The sequence below is a fragment of the Rhamphochromis longiceps genome, linkage group LG19 (assembly GCF_057381845.1).
Source record: "Rhamphochromis longiceps isolate RC_006_pf linkage group LG19, R_longiceps_female_GT1.1, whole genome shotgun sequence".
Taxonomy (NCBI): domain Eukaryota; kingdom Metazoa; phylum Chordata; class Actinopteri; order Cichliformes; family Cichlidae; genus Rhamphochromis; species Rhamphochromis longiceps.
In genome coordinates, this window is record NC_140575.1 from 19,561,689 (window position 1) to 19,580,273 (window position 18,585).

Genomic DNA, 18,585 nt, shown 5'->3' on the forward strand with positions numbered 1-18,585 from the left:
ACTGCATTTCTTTTTTTGAAGCCACTGACAATAAATAATAGTGGACGAGGTGAAAGTGACATCTACCGCTGGTTTCTAAGTGGTCGTTTTAAAGGCATCAGAAGAAAAGCGGAGTGAGTAAACCAAAGTAGAGCTTAGTTTGGGGGCTTGGAATGATTTAATATTCCATTTATTAGTCAAGGTATCAGATAGTTGTCCAAAATACCAATCTGAGGGACTACAGAACCCAAGGTTACCTCTTACACCTTATGTAAAGAATTGTGGTGTTATTGAGCAGCCCTGTCACAGAGAAATTACATTCCTAGATAACTAAATTATTTTCTTAGACACAGTTTTTGTGGCATCGTAATCACTGGCTGGATTTTTTTCACTTTCTCATCTATGGTCACGAGCTCTGGGTAGAGACCGAAAGTAAGAGATTGTGGATACAAGCGGCAGAAATTAGTTTCCTTTAAAGAATGTAGAAAGGAGTTCAGTCATTTGAGAGAGTAGAGCTACTACCCCTCTATTGCATGTCCCACTGGAAGGAGGCCCCGGGGCAGACCCAGGACACGCTGGAGAGATTACATCTCTTGACTGACCTGGGAATGCCTCTGTGTTCCCCTGGATATGATGGAGGAGGTGGCTGGGGAGAGGGAAGTCTGGGATTTTCCATGTAGGCTGCAGGCCCTGAATAAGTGGAAGATGGATGGATGGATTTCACCTGCAATAAATGAAGCTCCATATTTATGACCTGCATCCGCAGGAGGGCGTTGGGGTCAATGATAAGCACAACTTTAATACATCAGAGACTGGTGTTCCATTCAAACTACAATCTTTGGCTAAGCTTGGAGAAGGATTTCAATTTTATGTAAATAAGTGTTGTGTAACCATACAACTGAATATTGTACAAGACAAAATAATCAAAGTTCTCCAGGGAAGGAAACAGTAAACAACGTGTTTGTTATATGCCAAATACGTTATTTGCAAAAATGCTTTTTCTTTTTAGGATACAGTGTTGTAGAAGCAATGGTGCTATCTGCAAATATAAATTTGTCTTATCTTGGAAGAAATTTTACAGATTATTTTATAAAAGTGATTCAGACAATGAAGACGATGTGTGTTATGAAGTTATTATTAAGTTTTTTTCTCAAGGTGTAAAGTGTGTAGTCCATAATCGAAATCATGGGAAGTGAGTGAATCTACACAATATCCTGGAACAGAAATATGAGATACACAAGAAAAACTACTACAAACATAAGGCAGAGGTCAAAACCCTAGAAGTTCCAGTTGTCTTCCCCATTTCTGCTGAAAAAGAATAATAGTGTCCAAGTTTTCCATATTCACACACTCTGAGATCGGAAATTTCCATGTGGAAATAGAAGGAGACTGGATCAGGGGAATCTTCCCAAGCAGATTCTTTCATTCCCACAGATCTTGCAACCAGATGGTGTGCATGAGATTTACTTTTGGGGCAGTTTGGTGATGTTCCCATTCTGTACTTACTTTAGATGTGTGGATATGATGCAAAATCTCTTTCTACACATTATTGCACACCAGGATGTTCTTAGGTTCAAGCTTAACATCTCATAATTTGGATATAAAGTGTTTTTGTTATACTTAAGGAAAAAATGTAACAGAGGTGAGTCACCCGGGATTCCCACTGAGCGAAACTGATGAGTTTTAAAAGCAGTGATTAAAACAAAGTTCAGGATTTTTTCAAATCATTTGCGCTGATATATTTGTTTCTGATCAATTTAAACCTGTAGCACCAAGTGTGTTATATTTGATACATGAGTTTTTGAGATCTCGACATCATCAGTGGGATTTTTTTAACTCGAACTCTCTGATGTTTTGCTGTTGTTGTTGTTGTTGTTGTTGTTTAGGATGAAAAAACAGTTTAAAAAATTATATACAAATTTAAACTCATATATGCAAATTGATGTTTTTTTTCTTAGTAAGGATGTTCATCCATTCTGTTGTCCTTTTTTCTACCCCTCACCCCCAACTGCTCTTGGCTGCCCCTTTTTTTTCTTCCTGTTATAAGAGAGTTTTTCCTTCCCACTGTCACCAAGTGCTTGCTCATAGGGGGTCCTCTAATTGCTGGGGTCTGCTCTTTACCTTATAGTACATCAACTCTTGTTGGTGACTTGGTGCTTTATAAATACATTGGACTTAAATAGAATGGGAACTGAATTGAACTGATTTAAAATAGAATGACCTGAACTGGCTTTACAGGGCTAAGTTCCACCAGAGGTCCAAATGACTGAACTAAATCTACAATGCATTATTAAACTAGAAACTCAAAAACATTTTATTTTTTTCATTAAAGATTATTGTATTATTTCTAAATCACCACGCAAGTCCCTTGGCAGTACTGTAGATACAGAGTGCATATTTGTGTGTGAATGTTATGCCCCTTTTAAAACATTAGTTGTATAAACACTGAAATCAATTTCTCTCTACAAACAACCGCTGCCTCTAGTGTGATCACACCCTTCATGAACTGCTCAAGGACACTTAAGAAGGGAGGGTGTTTGCCAGAGCGGGGGCTTGACTTTGGGTTCTCAGGATGAATGACTGTCTCTCACATACAAGGCCAACCCTTCCCCTCACACTGAGTGAACATAACAGGGAGTACATCACATCTTCAGTATTGGTAAATTTGGCCAAATTGCTTTCTCCCTCCTCCTGAATCGACTGTGCACTGTTTAAACTGGGAGTCACTTTGACGCATGTATTATTCAAACAACATCTGGCACCACTGCACGAACTCTGATGCGTTTTCCCTTAAACAACTCCCACTCAAAGCTCATCTGGCTAAAGTTTGTCCAGCAAATTTGCAAGCGGCCAATTAGAGACTTTCAGTTTTGTTTGATTTTGTATAAGATTGATGTCTGACTCAAGCAGGTCAGTCACAATTTCTTTGTTTATCAAGGCTTTTGCTCTTTGGGATGATTACTAGTAGGTCAAGTATAGTTTGATCTCTTTTTAGGGATGAAAAGAATGAAAGTAAGATGAGGGTAAGAGGAAGACCAGTCATGTAGGCCTGCTGGGTGTGGAGTATTAAATCTGATGTGAGCTTGTCAGATTGGCAAGAAATCATTGACAAATGTGTTTACTGGCTTTTTTTCTGTGATTGCTGGGGAAAAGCAATAATCAGGACTATAATGAGTAAGGCCCATAATCCCTGTGCTTGGTGACAGAAACCAGGCCTGCTTAATTAAGGCACTGATTTCCCACAGGGCACCGGGCCTTTTTTTCACCCCCCTTGTCCTCGCCCTGACTTTATAGGCTTCGCTTTATTTGGTATTTTGTGCGGAGATGTCTCCAAGATCTGTCGAAGGAAAAGAGATTGGTTTTGGAATATTTGGTTTTTACTGATCTTTTATGACATGTTTGCTTTTACCTCTAGCAATATTCAAATGATGTTTACTACAAAAACTTTTTAGGAAGTGAACTTCTCACAATCCTACAACCAACAAGGGCTGCTCCACTGAAGTAGAAGTAATGGGTTCTGTTTAAAAACCCTGCTCGAGTCCCTTCGTGCATGCTGTGTAAAAGCAGCCTTGCGTGAGGGTGAAAAAGCAACTCAGTCGATGGAAACAGAGGAAAGACATTTTGGACACACTGTCTTTAGTTTAAACCAGAAAGACAGCAGGTTGGTGTTAGCAGGTGTTTTATAGAGAAGGACGACCCTGGAAAAAAAAAGGGTCACATTTAATTGCAATGCTTTCAGCTGCCTGAGTACCCGAGTCTTTCCAAAGATTTTCTCAAAAAGAGAGAACTTTGCTGAAAAGCTGAGCAATAATCTGAGGGTCAGTCTGCACCAACAGACAAGCAAAAAGTCAAACTGGAGATTGGATATCACACATCTCACATATCACCTCCTCTGATGTGTTACTCCACCACAGTGGCTTCACACTCTGAGCGGTTGTATTATTTAGTGTTTGTGGAACCGAAGCCAGCGAGGAGACCAAAACAGTAAATCTGCTGTCGAAGAAGAGGCATCTGAAAATGGAGAGGAGGTGGCAGCTAAAGCAAATTTCAGCCGCAGTGTGGATTTTGGCCACAGAACAGAGGGAGAAAGAGGCACTCTGTATCAGCCTCTCCATCTCTTCTCCCTCTCTCTCTTTGGCTCCCTGCACCACCTCCACTTTCATGTCTCATTCCCTTTACTTTTTTCTCCTCCCCCCCCCTCCATCCCTCTTTTTTTCCTCTTCTCCATCTGCTTTGGACTTGGGGAACACAGAGACTGCTGGCCGCCCGGCAGCCCAGTGCAGCGGAGGTGTGAACCCTCTAATCGTCTGTCATTACCCACTGGCACTTCCCACACTAATACTCAACTTAAGGGCGTCATGTCTAGTATGTTAGCATCAATAAATCATTATCACATTAATTCTGACACATTAGGGTAATTCACTTTAACAAATGAGGACACTGGTGCGAAGACATCATTTTTACTCTGCTGTACTTTCCTGCATGATGTGTTTCTTATTTCATAACAAAGAATGCATATTCAATGACACAGAACTGAGCAGATTCAACTTTATGTTATTTTTGCTGAATTTCATACTTGAGCTTTATGACTTATTATTTTTTCCACATTTTAGAGCAAACACAATTTCCATAGAAGTAGAACAGTAAAGGGATGCAGTAAGGGGGTACAAGGATCAAAGCCACTTGCTACAGATAGCATCATTGAAGGATTAGTTTGGCATCATAGGTAATATACTTAATGACTGTCTTGCTTACTTGCCTTTCTACTGTAAGTACAGTGCAGAACCACAATCTGTTGAGAGTTACAGGAAGTACAGAAACTTTGTTTCCTGAGTCATAAGTTCTATCCTGCTCTAGCCTCGCAGCTCGCAGTCATGTACCAAAAGTAGAGCCTTTCTGACTGACATTAAACTGCTTATTAATATTTACTTAATTTTTTCCCCCACCATATACATAAACCTTCAGATCCTGCTCATCAGTAAATTTGCCTTCTCTATAATATTTAAGTGCTCTGCCAGTATGAAAATGCCAATCGGATGCTTTCTAGATGGTGGATTAATATATCTGATTGTATGTTTCTGTGTTCGTATGATCTCTTCAGCGCTCGCTAAAAAGCAGCCAAGAATTATGACAGAACCTCCACCGTGTTTTAGAGATGGCTGTACACAGTTGTATCTCTCTCCTGCATATTGACAATTTGGATTTCAAATTATTCATCACTCCATAAGTCCTGTTACCTGTGAATTTCAGCCCAGTTCTTGTGTAATTTGGCACTCCTCAGCCTTTTCTCCCTTTTCTCCTTCCTTAAAAAAGGCTTCTTGACAGCCATGCTTCCACTAAGACCATTTCAGTGAACAGTATATGGATCAACTAAAGGGCCAGATGCAACTGTCAGGTCCTGTGTCAGGTCTTTGCTGGATTTTTTCCCCATCAAGGACATACCTTTCAGATACTGTTCTGAAACTCATCTACTCTAGATAGTTTTTTTTTTTTTTTCAGGACTGCCACTGTTTTTTGTCCTCCACTTGACCAGTTTCATAATATTTTTGAAGCACACACTACACACCATGCAGAGATATACTGTATACTGAGATATACTGGCTGTTATCTCTTTAAGAATCACCTTGTTGGGGCAAAAATATTTGTTTATGCTTGTCAAGCTGTGTTATCTTTGTCATTTTTCATTGATTCAGTTAAACAAAAGGGACCAAATTATACATTTTTGCAGCAGGCTGCTGGTAACAAAGTGCCAAAAGATAACATTTAAAATTGTTTCTTTGACTGTAATATACAGGCACAATACTGGTGCATCACTTGAGTTAGGTGCCTTTTTTATGCTTGAATGATTCATAGGTCAGTATTGAGTGGCTTAACAAAAAAACATTCCTCTGAAAATGATCATGTACAAGGACTGGAATGAAAATGAGTGAAAAGGCCGACAATGTCCAAAGAAAAAATGCTTCAAAAAGCCTGAAGAACTACCGCTCAAGATCACAACCTCCTAAAACCTGAGCTCTTTCATGGCATGCATTTTTAATGTCTCTTTGCTCTTTGGACTGATTGGGACCTGATGAATGTAAAAACAAAGATTAATTTAATTATTTTTAACCTGATTTTGTATTTTCTGAGAACAATGAGATCCACATGAGGACATTTGCTTTAAATTTCGATAGAACAGTGACAGTATAATGTCCTCATATAATCAGTATAATTATAATCAGGCACTTGTAGAGCAAAATTTAGTATTTTGGTCTAGACAACCCAAAATGTGATGTCCACACATGTGGACGCCAGGTCCTAGGAGGTTAAAAAAGTCCGGCTCCTTAGCAGCAAAATAGAAAGAAATGAGGGGTGGCTCAAGACTGCTGCACACTACTGTATATTAAGCTATAGCATCCTGTGCTAATGTGTAAAGCCACCATCTGCCACCTTTGTCCCTGTGTTATCACTATTAGCCTGTTTTTATAACTAAAGGTAGAATAACATCCACTATTTACTTCCATGTCATGCAGCTTCATTTGAAGCCATGTACCATTTTCTCATGTCATTTAATATATTTAATAGATGGAATTGTTGTTTCTTGGTATTTTGCACACATATTTCTCTGTTACATGTCAGTAAATATAGTAAATTACTAATATGAAATTGCATATCAACACTATGCATTTGTCTTTGTACTTCTGCTGCTTTTTTTCTCCTTTGTAATGTGCATGTCAAGCTAACTGCATAAAGATTGACTAAAGATAAGTGTTTAGATAATCACATCTCAACTGGTTCATGAAAATACCTGTTACACCTCCGAAAAACTAATATCACAGCAGCTCATACTCAAAAAATGTATCAAAAAACTATAAATAAAACCAGAGCAGCAGAAGCTTACAGTACTTTGTGTGTCTGTGTATACTGTATCACTTTATCAAACCCTCTGTGTCTTTTATGTCAACACATCAATCCAAAGCTTTGCTGTTACACCACTCCCTGTAGATAAAGGCGATATTAAAACTTCTCTTTAAACACTCTGGTTTGCGTCAGTGTGCACAGCAGATGTTTGACAATGCACTCACACAAACTGTATCAACCTGCCTGAATGAACGAATTATTGACAATTTTCACAGACAAATCTCATGTCATGCACAGTGTCTAACAAATTTATTAAACCCCACCCAGTTTAAGGTTTATGCCACAGCTGTCCTACAGTATTGGTAATTACCAAAATAATGTTTAACCTACTAGTGTGTGCTAGTCTTTTAATCTGAATGACATTTTTAATGCTATCCATGAATTTTCAAATTTACCATTTTGCAAAAAATGCATATAAAAATAGTCGAGTGTGTTATTATTATTTTTTATTATAATGCCAAATTACTTACCAAAATTAATTGTTTGTGTGAGTCATTTTAGTGGCTGAATGTTATGTATGATTCATTTCTGACTTGTTCAGAACTAAAAATAATGGTATTTATTTTGCAAATAACAAAACCGAATTAATGTTGTTATAACCAAATTTTGAGCCGGCCCTCTGGACATGACTGAGTTTTTGACAGATTTCCAAAACATTTGTTGTCTTGTTTTAACGACAGATGTTTACATAAATTTGTTAAGCACTGTATAGGTTTGTGCGTGATTATATTTAGCCTGTCGGCAGTTATGATTGCGATGCTTTGTGAAGTGTGTGCCATGGGTGTGAATATTACTCTAAATTAGAAAAAGGGAACACTGCAGGACACAGATATTTTCTTTTCCTTTTTTTGCCACCAGTCATATACAAACTTATAATAAGGACTTATTGTATGGACTCCTTTTCTATTATCTCTTATCTTCTCACCCTTCCTCTTCTTTTTCTCACTTGCTCACTGTGTCTCGCTTACGCACAAGGTGTCCTTTGGCGGTGGTGCGTGACACACTAGGTTGTGGCATTAGTGAGACAGGGCTGTCACTTCTAACTTGTCAACATAAAGCATTACTGATGTGAAGGTGTGTGTTTAAAACCAAACCACAGTCTTTTACAATAAAAAACAAATCGTTTTTAGTTTTTTAAACCAGCAGGTGAGAAAAGTGTATAACTTCGCAGAGGAGTGAACCATAGTCCATAGCTGCCCCTTTACCTTCGTCCTATGCTATTACCATCCCTGCAAACTCTAATACAGGGGGCGCTACTTCTTGAGCCTCAACCAATGAGCCTCAACATTTGCCATTTAAAAGTTGCAGCAATCCTATAGGCCAAAACATAGATAAAACACTCCCACCAGACGAGCCTGGGCATATGAACACATGTTCTGAAATGAACCCCATTCTTCCAGGTGAAAGTCCGCTACTTAACCCACCGCACTACAAAGTCTTTCTTTCTTCATGTTCTTTCCTCTTTGTACTAATTTATGCTGAAGGATATATTATGGTTTGTACTGATCTTGTCTAAACAGGCTTGTGATTGGATAAAATCTCCTTTCATTGCCTAGATCAGGGGTCTCCAACTCCAGGCCTCAAGTGCCGGTGTCCTGCAGGTTTTGGGTCTCCACACCTGAATCAAATGATTAGTTCATTACCAGGCCTCTGGAGAACTTCAAGACATGTTGAGGCCATTTGAATTTAGCCATTTGAATCAGCTGTGTTGGATCAAGGACACATCTAAAAACTGCAGGACACTGGCCCTTCGAGGCCTGGAGTTAGAGACCCCTGGCCTAGATTTTTAAAAGCCTAAAACCAGAGCCTATTGGGTTTGCAGGAGTGTAGTATCCAATATGCAGAAAGGTTATTATTGACTTCAGTTGAAGAGGCTCCAAAAGCATGATGCTTACTCTGTTATCAACACAAACAAAAAGAAATTAATTTTGTGATCTCATTTACTCATTTGCCTGCTAAATGTGACTCATTCTTTGAGAAGTTATTCAATAACACTAATATGGTCATTTATTATTAGAAGATCATTTTCATTGGCATCAGTCCCTTGTCAGGTTGGTCAAACTCATGGAAAATTAAATATGATTTTTTTTTCCAGATGATTTTCTACTATATTAGGTTTAAGCAGTGCAGAAATCCAATAACTTTAAGATTATTGTGTCTAATGTGACTCTTTTAGGTTTAAGGCATAAAAAAATTCACTTGTCTAATTACTTGTTGCCTATTTCTAAATTAACCTAAGGATCTAAGAGCAAGGATAGCATCTTGGCTTGAAAACTGTAGTAAGTGCGTAGAGAAAGTTGGGAATCTGGGTCCTGTAGCTCATTTTTACTCAGCGTCATTAACTATGTAGCTGTTTTGGGGTTTTTGCATGTGGGATTAGATTAATCGAGAGGCTGCATTTGTAGCTTCGCTGTGAATGTCAGGCCAGATTACCGTTGCCTACAGCAGCCAGGCCGTGTGTGTGTGTGTGTGTGTTTGCCGTGTTCCACTTGCTCATCAGACTCCAGGTCTTTCTTCTTTCAGTCCTGATGACAACTGAGGCGCTTTTCACAGCACTGGAGACGTCTCACCTGCTGATCTAATGTGAAAGGAGAGGGGGAAAGACAAACATGGATCTTCTTTGTGCTAACAGGTTGAAACTGTAGGCTCACACCCCGCAGCAATTCAAATTCAGATCTAGAAAATACCCCGGGCAGAGACAGGAATTTGGCTATACATTACAGCAAGGTTACTTATGCATTTTCATTCCTCTCGAGATGCTCGGATTAGGAGTTTTATATGCGTGGCATGTGTGCAGCATGCTGGTTTGTGCGGCAGACTTCTGTGCGTGTCAGTGCTTTGACTGACACAAGCGGCACTACATGTCATGGTGCTGGAAGTACATCAGCGGGATTTTGGGAGAGGGAGCTGCTTTTTGACTTGATACATGAGCAGCTATCCATAATGAATGCTTCCCTGCTACTTATCTTACTAGCTGAACCCCTGCTCTCCAAGTACTTTCCCTAAATAACATGCGGAAAATTGTGTTTTTTGGCCGATCAAGACGAAAAGCGTCTTCCTGTGATGATGTCAGACGCATAATGAAGTGTGTCATCCTTATCTGAGGGGCGGCAGCGTCGCCGTTGAGTATTGTTGACCTGTCTGTGCTTGCAGGGAATGCTTTCAAGGCCTTGATGTAGTGAATGCAGCAAGACTTGAATTTGCTTATATTTTCCAGCACCAGACAATGTGCGATGAGCTGTTTTCGTGAATCCCGTTGAATCCAACAGAGCTTTTCCTCGAGGAGCTTCATGCTGCGATATGGCAAGTCACTGAGGCATCTGGGTACCTACTGACCACTTAATTGCCTGTGCTTGTCGATAACTCTTTATAAAGATCAATTAGGGCGATCAGTGGTGAGAACGCTGCTGGGGCTGAGGTGCCATATTGAGCTTTTTCTGTGTGATGAAGTCACAAGCAGTCCTTTTCCAGAGAAGGAGCCTGAGCCCTCCAGACATTCCACTTCATTAAAGGGGTGTTCTCCCCAAACCGGAGCAGTGAACTCAGCAACGAGCTGCTTCTCTCTTTCCTCTGCCACGTCTGTGCCTCGAGAGGTGGCCGAGCTCTCGCTGTGTCCAGCCGGCCATCTCGTTTAAAGGGGTTCTGACTGAAACACTGAGCCGCAAAAATCAATTTAGGTAGTAGTGGCAGTTTTTTTCATTTATCCTTCATTCACCTTCTTGCCCTTGCGAAATGTTCGTTTACACATTTTACAACCCGAGTGATTACACGCTGCTGTTTTCAGTTCATTGTGCTCTTTTTATCTGCCCTGCCGTGGAGTGCTTCTCAACGTCCCCCACCTCCCTCGTACTCGTTCCACTTGTGTCTGGCGACGTGATAAATGTGGTTGTCATGACACCCGTTGTAGCCAATGAGCTCACTGAAACCAGTGTGTGTGTCATGTCCAGCTGCTGACAGACAGGCTGGTCCAAAGCAAGCTGACCTTCCACCTCCTAACCTTTCTTCCATGCTGATTATTAATCCTACTTACAGCACACTTCCTGTGTCCCTCCATCACAAATTAACCTTTTTCTTCTTCTCTTTCCCCTCTCTCTCCTTTTCTGTCCTTTTTTCTCTCACGCCCCCCCCCCCCCCCCCTTCCTCCTCCCCTCCTCCCTCTTGCAGCAAATTTGTTCACGTGAAAATAATTGATGATGAGGAGTATGAGAAAAACAAGAACTTCTTCCTGGAGCTGGCCGAACCTCGCATGGTAGACATGAGTCTGCAAAAAGGTGCAGTACTGTCTCTATTTATTTATTTTTTAACCACTTCCCTTCTTTCCCTCAGTTTCTTCTTGCTATCTTCTTACATTGTCATTGTATTATATCTCACTGTTTATAGCCTCCCTGCTTATCTGTCCTCTTGCTTCACCTACTCTTTCATTACACTACTCTACGACATTGGCGCCCTATTCACCTCACGACACCCTCCTTTTATTTTACGCCCATTCTCAGCTATTCTTTCAAAAAAATAAATAAATAAAAACAGCTGCAAAATCACACCATCGCTATTGTAATGACAGTCTCCCCAGACAGCATCATCATCTGCATAAAAAGAGAACAGGGAGTCTAGGAGCTGCTTTCATTTACCTTCTCAAAGGAGCAAGTAGCCATTATTATGCAAAGACACGTTTTACTAGTAGCTATTTTTAACCATATTCTTGCTTGAGTGAAAAATGCAAGCATGCCGTTGTTGGTGAAATTACGTTGCCGGTTTTTGTTTTGCTGTGAGACAGAATAACTCACAGGAATCTTTGAATTTCATAGTTTACCTGAAACTATGTGAGCTTTAAACATTGTTTTTTATCATAGCATCTCATAATGAGGACATGTGCATCTCTTAGCTTCTTATATTTCTTCTCCTGTATAACAAGCATAACTTTTTTTTTTTGCAACAAGGTGAATAAGAGAATAAAAGTAAGATAAAAGAATCCAAATCAGAGCAAGTTTTCGTCATAAGTTTTGTTTGTTGCCTTTTGTTGTTGATAATGTGTGCTGAAAGAAGCCAACAGGCATTTTCTTAAGTTTTGTGCACCGTTATCTAATGCAGTGTTATCTAACCATGCTCAAGGCCAGGCAACGGGAGAAGCTCACAAGCTGGTGCGGAGGGTGCAGAAACTAACACTTGGCTGTTCCCTCCAAACACTACAGCTCATTATGTTTACGTTATTGGGTCTGGCAGCACTGTCTGTGCGCCAGCTTCCCATGTTCTCAGAGTCATGATGAAGAGCAGCTACTACGCAGGTCTCCATGAGTGACAGCCGCGTCACTCTGCCGCTGCTCTGTGATGCTTCTTGTTTTTAAATTCCATTTCTGTGTTGTTGCAGGGGTTTTTTCCCCATACGCACACATGCAAGCTGTCTGTCAAGCATCTTGTTTTAAATTTGTAAGATTGCCTTTAAGCTTATCCCAATTGTGAATGTAATAGTAAAAATAAACTATAATTATATGTAGGGATGGGTACCGGTGTCCGGTGCCATCTGACATAAACGGTAGTAACCAGACCGAAAAGCAGCGCACATTTCGGTGCTTTATTTCGGTGCTTTTTTTTTCCTGAGCTGTGATACACTTCTAGCCAATCATTTTACATTTCCGAGGATAGTAGGCGGGCCCAGGTACGGTACGCTCTTTTAGAGCAGAGCTACAGATTAAAAATGCCCAAGGCGAAGCGGTCAAAAGTCTGGCTGTACTTCACAGCAAAATATGCAAACTCAGCAGCAACAAGTGCTTTAAGCTGATACTGTGATACTGTCAAAGGAGGTAACACCAAGAATCCGATGAAACAGCTGGCGACGCATAGCGGTTTTTTTAAAAGCCCAGAAATGCGCCGTATTTGATAGCTTGCTGCGAGACCTCACACCGAGCGCATCTACTGCGGGTGGGTTGCCTGTTATGCAACATCCCCCAAAAACACGAAGAGGAGAGTCCTGGCCCCTAGCCCTGCCAGTGTAGCAGAAATGATGACGGATGATGATGGCAGCAGCAGCCGTTCTTTTCTGCGTGAGTAGCTAAATGTTGTTCGTGTGTAATTTACGTTGAGTAGGCTAACCACGTTATTACATTAATGCATGTAAGGTGAACTAGCAAACACCTTCGTAGCTACATGCAGCTGTCTTCTTGTTTGATGGCAGATATTCCCTTCACCCTGGCCAAAAAGGCTAAAATGACCAAAGAAAAAGTGGGAAACAGCTAAACATGAGAGGTTTTTGGACAAAGTTTGTGTTTTTTCCATTGTTTAGGCACTGCTTCCAGCCAAGAGTGATACCATATATGCCCCATAGCTGCAGAAAAGGCTAACATTGTTATCTTTTTACAAAAAACAGCTGAACATGAGAGGTTTTTGGACCAATTTTGTGTTCCCCATTCTTTAAGCACCGGTCTGAGCACCGTTTGAGCACTGGCACCATTTCAAAAGTACCGATTTGGCACCGGTATCGGATAAAACCTAAACGATACCCATCCCTAATTATGTCTTTCTGCTCTATTTGATCAACCAAAGCACTTTTTACCACAATCTTCAATCGCTTATGTGCTTTTCTCTGTGCATAAGCACTTTTAATGTAATATTCACAAACTCACATGCAGGAAGGGAGCCAACCACGGACTTGCCAATTGGTAGATGATCTTTGGCCTTGTAAACACACAACAGGGTGTCTGTTTACATGGTCCAAACCACTGGTTACACTCAAGAACAAGAAGGCCAGATTAAACGTTGCCAGAAAGCATCGAAAAGAGTCTGCACAGTTATGAAAATAAATAAATAAATCTTTGTCAAGATGAAACCAAGAGTAACCAGTATCAAAATGATGGGAAAACCAAAGCATAGAGAACAGGAAGGAACAGCTCATGAGGTGAAGATTATTCAAACATGGTGGAAGCAGTGTTGTGGCATTGTCATGTATGGCTGCCACTAATGTTCATCGATGATGTGACTACTGATAGAAGCAGTAGGGTGAATTTTGAAGTGTACAGGGATATAATCTCTGCTCAGATTCAGCTAAATGCTGCAAAACTAATTGGGCTTCACAGTACAAATGGATAATGGCCCAAAGTATACTGTAATAGTAACCCAAGAGTTTCTCAAGGCAAAAAACGGAAAGGTCATGCTGAAGACAAAATGAAGGCACAGAGACCCACAAACAAACAGGAGCTGAAAGTGGCTGCAGTAAAAGCCTGGCAGAGCAGTCACTGAATGCAAAGATGATTAAAAAGAGTTCTTATATGTAAAATTATGTTAGCTTGTCAAGTTCATTTTAAGACTCTGAAAATAGAGACTCTGTATAAAACAATGTGTAATTCCCAAACAGTTAGTGCAAAATTTTGGTGAAGCATCTACTGTATAACGTTTCCTTTACGTCCACTCTTAGTTTTTGAATATTCTCTTAATAAAATAAGCTTCAACATGCACACGTAAGCTGTCAATAAAACCTGTGACACATACATTCATTAGTATCAAATCAAATCTGAACAAGATTTCACTAATTAGTCACACAAATTAGCATTTAGTATATAAAACAACACAAAAATATATTTAGTAGTGTATAATATTTCTTCCAACATGAGTAAAATTAAACAAAAAGCCAAAAACCTTAAAGAGACAGGTGCTTAAAAGGAGGTAAAGACGTTTGGAAGCATTTGTATCGACAGGTGAAATAAATATATTTTGATAGATTGCTGTAAATATGATTAGACCTTGCAGTAGGTGCCTCCTGGTGCTTTAATGCAAAAAAAAAAAAAAATTTAAATCACTTGTGCGTTTGTTTTTTATTGCTTCCAACGGTCGAGGTCTACTGCAGGACTACTGGGTTCACTGCAGTGAACACAAGTGAGGATTGTTACAGACAGAATAGGTGAAGAGGAAGTGGAGGAAGAGCGAGCTATCTGCTCAGATGGAGGGAGAGATGAAGATGGATAATGACGGCTGGAGCTGAGGAGGACACATGCCAATGGCCAGGTTCAGTCTAAAGAAATCAGAACAGCTGCTTTGTTGGGCCATAGGCTGAAGGGAAAGAAAGTGAAACCTTTTGAGTGGTTTCTGTATGCAGATTATAAAATATTCAATGCATGTTTTTCTTTCAATTTCTTTCTATTAAACATACTCGTGTATACTTATTGCCAGACTGATTAAAGTGTTACTAATTCTGATACTAGAAAGATAAAAACACAATGAAAGTGCAGACCGTGTTGACAGTGAGTAATGTGAGCTCTGTCTACTTACTTTTTTAAATGCACGGGGTAATGAATGTTTGATCTATATGTGATGAGGAGGTAATGAAAAAGCTTTTCTCTATTTATTTCCCGTGCACGATTATCTTTTATGAATGTGCCCGTGCTGATGAAATCTGTTTGATTTGATATTAGAGAAAGCACACACCAGTGTTTTAGAGGTTACATATACACTATTCTCCTGCTGCCATAGTAGGTGCTGCTGGATCACAGTGATATGGATGATATGATAATTTCTCCGTTTTCATATATAATGTAGCGATTATATTGTTGTTCATAACCGCTGATGTGGGGCTGATTGGGTTTGTTTTTCTCCTTATTAAAGCTGTAGTGTAGGAGCAGAATTGATGAATATTCTATGAGAGTCTTTGTTTTGTTGCCCTTTTTTTCATATGCAACAGCCTTGCTCCATTTTCCTCGCAGCCTTTGCATCAAACAACAACAAACTTAGCTCTTAGTTCTTTATTCTTTCCTTCCCATGATGATCAAACTAGGAGCACAAAAAAACAACTGTTAGATTTTTGATCTTCACAGTGACATCACTCATTGTTGCAGCCAGGGGCGATTCTAGGATTAGAGCTTTGGGGGTGCTGCGCACCCAGAGAGCTGCCCAGCCAGGCAAGATAAATCATAGGATTCTTAAATTCATCAAGTCTCTCTGTCCTTGGGTCCTTGTCTCAAAACATGACATCACTGTTTTGTACATTTTAACACAATTTAATCCCCACATTTGTGAAAGAAAAGCAAAACACTTTTTTGAAAAGTTTGTAACAAAACCATCAAATCTGATAAAGGTTATTTAAATGCTGCCAAAGAAGAATGGATTGGAATAAAAAGAAAAAATACATATCCTAACCTTAATTACTGGGGGAGAATAGTGAATGATGCTCATAGTGAGTAAAAAGTAAACTGAGTGCATTTTTTGGACAGAGATTCTCTTTTAATGTTTATGTATAATATAATACAGATACATAAAAAACACTCCCAAAACAGAATAAATTATTACAAATAAAAATATTTACTGCAGACACTAATTTTACTAATTTAATAATACTAATTTTGTGCTGTAAGATTTATGGGTTTCATTCTTTCATAGTGGTACTTAGGAGAGCTTGACATTTTTATCAGGTGGTACACACTGTAAAAAGTATGTGTGCACATTCTGCTGTACAGAATCTCTGAAACAAGCTAGCTTAAAACATTTTTAGAATATAAACAGAGCACTCTACTTCTCCTTACAGCTCCTCACTCCACCAGGGCACCGTTTGGCACTTTCTGATAGCGCGCAAATGTGGCGCACGTACTGCGGCTGTCAGGGCTCTGTGTGCGGGCAGGTGGAGGTGTGGATCCAAGTGCAGGACTCAGAGATGGAAATGTAACTGAAAACCTCAGCTTTATTGCTGGCACCAAACAAAACAGAACAGAAACCAAACATGAAACCACTAACTGGAACACACAGGCAGGATCTGAGGGTACGACGCGACACTGAGCGCAGGAAAACACAGGGCTAATATACACAGGGTGGTAATCAGGGAATGGGCAACAGGAGGGAGACACAGCTGGGAGAAATTGGACTAACGAGACAGGGGGAGCAGTAGAACTGAACACACTCACATGAGACAGACCTTCACAATAAAACAGAAAATAAGAAACCACTAAACAAAGACGCAGACAGAATATAACACATGCAACTCAAACAATACATGCAACAACAAATCCTTAAACACGGATAAACAGAAACATGAAACTAATAATCATCATCACCACCACAAGCCCTACAAGAGAATAAGAAAACAATCCATAATGCAAAAACACACCAAAATAACTGAAACACAGATTCGTCATAAAACCCAACAAAGCACCAGAGAAACATAAAGAACAATCCATAATTCAAAAATAAACCAAGACATAAAAAAACTCAAAATGCTGGGTCAATCCGACCCAGGACCGTGACAGCGGCAGTCATACAGACAACTGGATGGTTCAAAAGTTGGCCTACCTATTACTAGCTGAGGTTTTAGTAGAGTTGTGGCTGAACCACATAAAAATATATTATTAATTTTAATCTCCGTGATCAATTATAATGTTATGTTGGAATGTTGTTAAAGAGGGTCAAAAATGTTTCAAACCAGTTTGTTTTGCAGATTCTGTATAGCAGCTTTAATATAGGGAGAACACAACTTCCAGACTGTATGAGTAAAATAAGGTTTTTTCTCTTTGTCAGTTTAATAGTTTCTGTTTTGCCTGTCACTGTTCCCTGTCTGTTTTCTTACCTGGTTCTTCCTGACCTTGTACTTTCTCCTCACATTCACCTCTTTCTCCTCTTCCTCTTTGGACTGACAATCATACACAAATAGATTGTATTCAATTAGATGAAAAATTACATTAATATGAAAAAAATACTATTAAGATCACTAACAAAAAGTCCTCTCTCAGTTTACTTTCAACCAAAAGGAAAATAACCAAACCACATGAACATCTAATAAAAGTATAAAGAAATATAAAATATTCAATATAAATTCAATATAAAAAAATATTGAAACACTGATCCAACATTATTCTTGATTGACGGATCATTTGATTTTACACTTTTACCTGAATGTGGCTCCTTTTTTTAAAAAAAAAACCAAAAACTCCCTTATATCCATTATGAACCTGGCTGTCTCCATCCATCCATCTTCATCCGCTTTATCCGAGGCCGGGTCGCGGGGGCAGCAGCCTAAGCAAAGAGGCCCAGACCTCCCTCTCCCCAGCCACCTCCTCCAGCTTATCCGGGGGAACACCAAGGCGTTCCCAGGCCAGCCGAGAGATATAATCTCTCCAGTGTGTCCTGGGTCTGCCCCCGGGTCCTGTGGGATATGCCTGGAACACCTCACCCAGGAGGCGCCCAGGGGGCATCCTTGTCAGATGCCCGAACCACCTCAGCTGGCTCCTTTCGTTCGGCCCCTCCCGGATGGCCGAACTTCTCACCCTATCTCTAAGGGAGAGGCCAGCCACCCTTCGGAGGAAGCTCATTTCTGCCGCTTGTATCCGCGATCTCGTTCTTTCGGTCACTACCCACAGGTCGTCGCCATAGGTGAGGGTAGGGACGTAGATCGACCGGTAAATTGAGAGCTTCGCTTTTACACTCAGCTCCCTCTTCACCACGACGGACCGGTGCAGCGTCTGCATCACTGCAGCTGCAGCCCCAATCTGTCTGTCGATCTCCGGCTCCCTTCTCCCATCACTCGCGAACAAGACCCCGAGATACTTGAACTCCTCCACTTGGGGCAGGAACTCATCCCCGACCCGGAGTGGGCACTCCACCCTTTTCCGGCTGAGAACCATGGCCTCAGATTTGGAGGTGCTGATCCTCATTCCCGCTGCTTCACACTCGGCTGCGAACCGTTCCAGTGCGAGCTGGAGGCCCTCACCCGATGAAGCCAACAGAACTGGCTGTCTC

The 18,585-nt window shown here is 40.4% G+C and overlaps 1 protein-coding gene across 4 annotated transcripts in view; it reads left to right on the top strand.

The window, feature by feature from the left end:
• Positions 1–18,585, top strand: part of slc8a3 (solute carrier family 8 member 3) — a 136,992-nt gene that overhangs the window by 78,596 nt on the left and 39,811 nt on the right. For all 4 annotated transcript variants that reach the window (XM_085392521.1, XM_085392517.1, XM_085392520.1 and 1 more), the window contains exon 3: positions 11,044–11,150. In XM_085392521.1, coding sequence (XP_085248647.1) covers positions 11,044–11,150 — 107 coding nt within the window. The remainder of the gene's footprint in view (positions 1–11,043; positions 11,151–18,585) is intronic.